The sequence below is a fragment of the Phoenix dactylifera genome, unplaced genomic scaffold (genome assembly GCF_009389715.1).
Source record: "Phoenix dactylifera cultivar Barhee BC4 unplaced genomic scaffold, palm_55x_up_171113_PBpolish2nd_filt_p 000299F, whole genome shotgun sequence".
Taxonomy (NCBI): Eukaryota; Viridiplantae; Streptophyta; class Magnoliopsida; order Arecales; family Arecaceae; genus Phoenix; species Phoenix dactylifera.
In genome coordinates, this window is record NW_024067776.1 from 428,204 (window position 1) to 435,619 (window position 7,416).

At 41.5% G+C, this 7,416-nt stretch overlaps 1 protein-coding gene across 1 annotated transcript; it reads right to left on the minus strand.

Moving 5' to 3' along the window:
• Positions 1 to 1,804: 1,804 nt before the first annotated feature.
• Positions 1,805 to 2,795, minus strand: LOC103714043. Its single transcript, XM_008801175.4, has one exon. It carries the CDS (start codon positions 2,755 to 2,757, stop codon positions 2,134 to 2,136), a length of 624 nt encoding a protein of 207 aa, XP_008799397.1. The 5' UTR covers positions 2,758 to 2,795; the 3' UTR covers positions 1,805 to 2,133.
• Between the last annotated feature and the right edge of the window lie 4,621 nt (positions 2,796 to 7,416).

Sequence of the window (7,416 nt, forward strand, 5' to 3'; positions counted from 1 at the left end):
GTCCCCAAATACATTGGGCCGCTTCTGTTATCAAATGCCTATGATTGCAAGCAATTCCATGAAATTTAAGGTACAAGGGATGAATAAGAAATCACTCTCTTTTTGGCACACTTCGACAATTTGCAACTGCAACGACTACGGCAGCACCTAGCTTATGTTTGGACAATGTATCCATGCATGAGCTTCAATATTTGCTGGAGAAGATTAATGTTGCATTCAATTGATTGCAAATAGTGTATTTTCTTTCTCAATTAAATCTCTTTGGATTTTCTAATCTATTACTGATTTTTTTTCGTATTTTATTCCTCTTCTTGCTTGTTTGCTTTGGCTACAAATATTTTATGTCCTTAATTCTAAAACACCAAACGAATTTCATCTGATCGACCTAACTTTTTGATTGACTTCATGGGTCTAATGCACGGCTCTATCCAGATTAGGTGTTCTCCTTGGAAACAATATTATTTATATAGTGGCTCATATAAAAGCAGGGCCAAAGAAATATATCTCTAGGTCTCTCGTGGTCTCATTTCAGATTTATGACATATACTGACTAAATTATGTTAAATTGAGTAGGATTAGCTAAGCAGTGGAACAGCCATCCCTCGTTATATAATAGTAATGAAATGGATGCAACATTGAGAAGAGAAACTGGAGATCCTCGAGCAAAAAAGAGCAGGAATTAAAGAGGGAGAAAACCTGAAAACCCCAAGTTGCTAAAAGACGGGGAAAGGGAAAGGCTTGCATATGCAAACAAAATAATATTTCATTACCTACAAATGACCGTTGATACTATTTCCGAAGAGATTTAACTACATCAATTTGAATTTTAGTCGAGAAGCTTGCATATGCACACAAAATAATATTTCACTACCTACAAGTGACCCTTGATACTATTTCCAAAGAGATTTAACTACATCAGTTGAATTAGAATCGAGAAACACACAAATCATATTGAACACAATTTGTTAAAGGAAAATTAATGGTCCTTCCCAAACCTCCCAAATGCTATCGAGTTATTGACCAAAAATTTAAGGCGTTAGGAAGAGGACCGGCCCAGATTAATAAATCCATATGGCACCTCTTTTATTAGTTAATAGAAGACTATGATTATCTCGCCCACCCAATCTCATGATGTCCTCATTATGATTGGTTCCCACTTGAGGGAGGAGGCCCATCCATGGATTAGGTCCTACTCGATCCTACCTTATCCTCCTTTACTGATATCCCTCATTAAAAGGTCTATATGATTAGTAAAAATTGTGAGGTATAATGGGCCTTGCTCTGATACTTGTCACACAGTATCTGTTTTATTAGCCAATATGGAACTACGACGCGAAGCACTTGCTATCGACTTTTCCCCTCTAATGAACCACCAAGGGTAAAATTGGTATTTAGCTGCAGATTAGTCCAGCTTTCCATGTTTTCGTCTCGTTGAACCAAAAAATCCACGTTGAGGTTTCCATTCTTTCCTTTGAGATGATATTATTTTTTTCCCCTAAGATGATATTATATAAATAGCACTGCTCAACATCTAAAATCCGTATAAGATAGTCAGCTATTCTTAAACGCATGTCATGATAAATATTATTACAAAACCAGACAATAATAATACCACCTGCAGCACGTTAGCCTTCCTAGTATCCCTATAGAATCTAGTAAAATTCCCATGATATGAAACAATTAGTAAAATTTTTACAAGACTAACTGGTTGATAAATTTAATTAAAATAAACAAGACATCCGTAATAAATGAATTTAGCAGAAACAGTTATTTATTTGTTTCCTATAAAACTTAGTTTTAATAGTTTAAAAAGGCAAGGACATATAACGTACATCCATATTACTAATGTTGTACCAATAGTTAAACAAGCAGATCCAATTCCGGTCGAATTAGCATGAACAGATCCTTCTTATAAACTTGGAATTACAAACATCCATCAAAATAGCAGAGTTTCCGAAGGGCACAGAAAAGAGAAGTACTGAACAAGAAAACAAGGGAGGACACCTCGCACCGCTCGATGAATCGGAAATAGCTCCGAATCGAATGCGGGACAGGAGGCGGAAGCAGGTGGCAGCGGGAGGAGGGAATCACGAAGCGAAGAGCCAAAGATTAAATGAAGCAATGAGGGATCGATCAGTAGATGTCGAGCGTCTCGAGGATCAACTGGTTGCAGAGCGGGCAGGAGCCCCGGCTGATCCAGAGTTCCCGCGCGCAGACCCGGCAGAAGGTGTGCCCGCACGGGATGAACGCCGCCCCCTTCCGCCTCCCCATACACACGCAGCATCCCCACCACTCCCCGCCTTCCGCCATCCCCTCCCCTCCCTCCTCCTTGCTCCTCTCCTCCCCACCTTCGTTCATCAGCCTCATCAGCGACAACCGCTCCGTGAACGGCGTTATCGTCCCGTCCCTCTCCGCCGCCAGCGCCATCGCCAGGTTCATCTCCTCCTCCTCCTCCTCAATCGCCGCCACCGCGTCCCCCGCCGGCGCCTGGTCCAGGATGCATCCGAAATCTTGATCGCTCTCCCTCCGGTTCCGCGCCGCCGCCGCCGCCTCCCGCCGGTACCTCGGCCCCGCCCCGGCCGCGGCGTCTTCTTGGGACGCGGTGGTGGAGGCGTCGAAGGGGGAGCGGTGATGGATGTCGGCGGCGCGGGAGCGGGCCCAGGGGCTGCCGCACCAGGCGACGCCCTTTAACCGTAGCCGATCTTTCAGTCTCCTCCACCGCTGCCGGGGCCCCATTCCTTCTCCCCTTCTTTCCATGCGCCGCCCCTTGGCTCCCCTCCTCCCCCTTCCTTCCTATCCTTGATTCCCTGTACCTTACCTAAATTAGGCGCCGGGTACAACAAATCAAGGAACCGACAGCGAGTCGGTTTTATTTACAGAAGGAAAACTACCCTACCCATCTCTCCGTAGGGATTTAAGGTCTCAGAGCCAACGGAGCAAAACGAAAGGGGAACGGAAAACATTCAGGCGAAGAGGAGGGGTGCAAAGCGATGCGGATGTGTCCTTATTAGTGTTTTATAGGAACGTGAAGTCGGCCAACTTATTGTACTTGTCAGGAGGAGAAGACGAAGATGGAGAAATGGGGTGTCGGTTTTCTTTTTTTCGGTTTTCTTCTTCATGCTTTTGGAATTAGGTGGTGGGTGAGGACGCCACGAGGTCAAAAGAAACCCGACAGGTGGCGCGGGAATTGAGGCGGATTGGCACGTGGCCGCCAGCTGCGGTAGTGAGAGACGTCCCAAGGCAGGGGCGCTCCGCTTTCCCGCCAGCATCCTACCGTCCGAAATGGACAAGGCATCCCATGCGCGGCGCCTACTTTTCCTACGTGGCAGGTAGATGGGCCTATCGCCAAGCACCACATCATCCGAGCGTCAAACGGTCATTTTTGACCAAAAAAACGTCGTAAGGTCCTCAACTCACTACGAAGTTTTCGCTGGGAGACTAAAATCTGGGATGTACAAAGAATGAACAACCCTGAACCAACCACTCTGATTCATCAAAGGGCACACTTCATGATACGAACTCGAAAAAGAACAATAAGAATGCACCACACCAGCTAAATAATTTTTTGAGTGATATTTTTTGAGATACTTAAGCATTTTAATCTAATTATATATGACAATTTAATTTAAGAAACAAACAGGAACTTAGATTTATATCTTGCTGAATTCCTCCCTCACATGATCACTTGTAAGACAGTCGAAATACCAACAGTGGTCTTACAGAGAGTTTGGTTTATATGTGGTTTTAAGTCTAATTGATTAAAAATAACTTGTTGAAATTATGTTGGGAATTTTAAGAATTTTAGATTTTTTTTTTCCCTACAGATGAAAGGAAAATAAAGCATTCTTGGTTCCTAGCAAATAAGAGAGCTGTATCCATTTTGCAGACAAATATCTTTTTACAAAAATAAATTTTATCGTTTCCATAAATCTTTTCTTTATCAAATCATGTGATATCACCTGAGTAAGCTAGTTAAATGGCCAAAAAACGTTCAAGATCGAGTTCTTATTATATATTAACGTAGATATATAATTATTAAGATTTATATAACTTCCACTGTTTTGCTATTGCAATGGCTGCTATATAAAACGAATTAAAACATGTGTTATCTTATTGTTCATGTTCCAATTTATATGATATTTATGAAATTTCACATTTGTATTGTCATTATGCAGAGGTACGAAGATTTAGGCGAAAATGGGATTGGTCACCGAAGATCCATCTCTACCTCCAACTTGTGGTTTATAATTTAAGCTAAAATTTGGTGGGAGTTAAAACTAGTAAAGCGGTCTCCGGAGCTCCATAGCCGGCAGCTGACTGCTGATAAGAAGCCTGCAAATCGAGTCAGGCTACAATGGGCCTGTGGGTCAGCAAGTCAGCAAGGCAACACAAAGGACCAGGATGGGCCGAACAATCGTACACATACTTCCGTGTCACCCAACGTACACCCTCTCATAAAACTATGGGGACCATCTACTCATCTGGACCATACCCTGAATATCCAGTTGTTGACATCGGAGACCTCCACGCGGTGCCGTCTAAAACTATGGGGCACCTCTTGCCGATCCAGCATCAGACTGGGAGACCTTTCCCAGGTTATCCAGCGAGAGCATGAGTCGGGGTAGGACTGCATTTGGATCTGGAGGTCGGAGCTTCACCCGAGGGCGGCACTCTTTCTATGGAAGGTGGCGTGGGACCGCCTTCCGACGAGAGCAGTGCTGAGCAGGCGAGGCTGAGGAATCCCAGCGGAGTGCGTACATGCAGTGTCGAGGAGTCGGTCGACCACGTGCTCTTCCAGTGTACGTGGGCGAGGTTGGCATAGCAGTGGGCAGGGATCCCGCGAGAGGTCTGGAGTGGGAGGCTTCAGTTCTTACAGATGATACAGCAGTGGTTGGCCCGCCCTCAGATATGTTGGGAGGCTATCAGAGCGACCTGCACTGCTCATTAGATCTGGTTGGCCCGGCCCGCACCCTCGGTGAGCGCAGGGTGTCACCGAGGTTTGTAGCGGAGTTCGCGCGAATACAGGCATTGGAGATCAGACCCTCTTCCAATGGACCTTTGATAGCTTGGGACACCTGAGGTTCCCTCTCTGCTTCGGCAGCTCCTCAGATGGTGTTTTTCACCTGGGAACCCCCACCTCCGAGTTTCCTCAAGGTTAACTTCAACGGATTTGTACAGGATGGAGGTGCGCGGGTGGTGCGGGTTTTGTATTCATACACGTAGTGTATGGTAACCCGTTTTCAGAAAAAAAAAAAAAAACACTTTATACCATAGCTAAAAAAAAAAAAATAGTACCTATTTTAATGAATGAACCGTGAAACACCCTCGCCGCTTCGTACCTGTTTTAATTAAACTGTGATCAGTCTGCCTTGCCTCCGGACACTGAAATAAGAAAAAAATTAAAACAATGAAAAAAACCCGACGAAATGGTACCCATTTTAATGAATAAACCCGGAAACATCTCTTCTGCTCCGTACCTGCTTTAATAAATAGTTAGTAGTCTAACTTCTCTCCGGAGTATATAGCCCACTAAAACAAGAAAAAAAATAGGTGGAGAAAAAATGAAGGAGATCACTCTTCAAACAAGCGTGATTGTGTCATCACATTGGTAGAGGGATGTCTGCGGTCGACTTGCCTCGTCATAGCTACTGTTGTTGACCAGTCGAGTCGTACTTGTCCTAATGAAGCAAGAAAAAAAACATAGAAAAACAAATTGGGAGAGATTACTCCACGCGTGACCGAGCCATCTCGCTTATAAGCGGATATGTGTGGTCAGTTCCAGGGAGTTCACACCGGCTAATAAATAGTGGCACGGGTGTTTAGGCAATCCCATAGGGCACGCTGGCTAAGAAATAGTGGCACGAGTATTAAAGCAAACCTATGGAGAAGGTGAAACATGATGTGAACATGGATCTGAAGGCAGTTTAGATGTTGAAAGAGTGAACAAAAGATAGATATTAGCATGGATCTTAATCTTATACGGATGAAAAGAGGGTGAACATAAGGAAAATAATTGAATTTAAATTTGGAAACGCATTTTGCTTCTTATTTAAAAATTCTGTCGTTAATAATTTGTTTAAATATAAATATATATAGTTCTTGCACAACTCTCAGAGCTATAGAATTTAGCTATTGTAGTCTTTTATTTATTGTATATTTAAGATTTAATGTTAGTATGATTTAATGCTGTTTTTTTGAGTTAAATATCATCTACATGCAATAAAAATTATTATAATTTGAAATTGAAAGTTATATTTTCCTACTCATTTTAAATTTTGATTGTTAATAGTATGTTTAAATATTGATGCATAAAATAGTTGACCAAATCTCGACTTTATAGAATTTTGCCATTGCATTTGAAATTAGATTTGGAAACCACATTTTGCTTCTTATTAAAAAATTTGATCATTAATAATTTGTTTAAATATAAATTTATATAGTTGTTGTACAAATCTTGGAGCTATAGGATCTAGCTATTGCAATTTTTTTATTTATTGTGTATTTAAGATTTAACACTAATATGATTTAATAATGATTCTTTTGAGCTAGATATCATCCAGATGCAACAAAAATTGTTATAAGTTTGAATTAGACGTTGTATTTCTCTATTCGTTTTAAATTTTAATTGTTAATAGTTTATTTTAACATAGATTCATAAAAGGGTTGCGCAAATTTCAAATATATAGAATTTTGTTATTATATTTTTTATTTATATATATTTAAGATTAAAAATTAATGTGATATAATGCTAATTTTTTTGAGTTAGATATCATCTCAATGCACAAAAAATATCAACATGCATTTGGGCGTGTACGAGACCTATGCACATGCACTGCATGTAGTCTAGTTATATAGGAAGGTACTAAGAATACATGAAAAATTTAAAAGATCGCAGATTTTGGATATATAATAGTCGCATGTATAATAAATCTCTCGTTAGGTCCAAAGATATGCGAAGCCAACTTTGATAATCTTGGGTTGGTTCGATTTGAGCTCAAGTCCAAATCAACGATGACCAATTGGGTCGTCCAAGTTAGCGTCTATGGACATTGGATGTCCCGATAAAAAATATCTTATGGCAAGTGGGCTAAATCGGAAACCATGGGACTCAGGCTTTCTAAGGATCATAATGGTTCATTTGAGGTTAGGTCAAGATTTAGAGTGAGGATTTTACATAAGGTTGCGCTGACAAAGACATCAAATAGGCCTAGTTTGAGCCTTTAGATCCGTGGGCTATCTAAAGGCTAGGGCAAGCTCATATTAGATATGGTCAAATTAGCTAGGATTCAAACTTGGGACTAGGATAGGACAGGATTGGGCCAGAGCTAAAAGCCAGGTCATTTGGGATAAAATGTCATCCATTCAGCTGACAGGTTTCGTTGCTTTGCTGCAGTCTTTATCAAGTTCGTTCGAATA

Excerpts from the sequence above, each read along its gene's own strand:
- LOC103714043 (XM_008801175.4), bottom strand. The coding sequence starts at position 2,757 with ATGGAAAGAAGGGGAGAAGGAATGGGGCCCCGGCAGCGGTGGAGGAGA.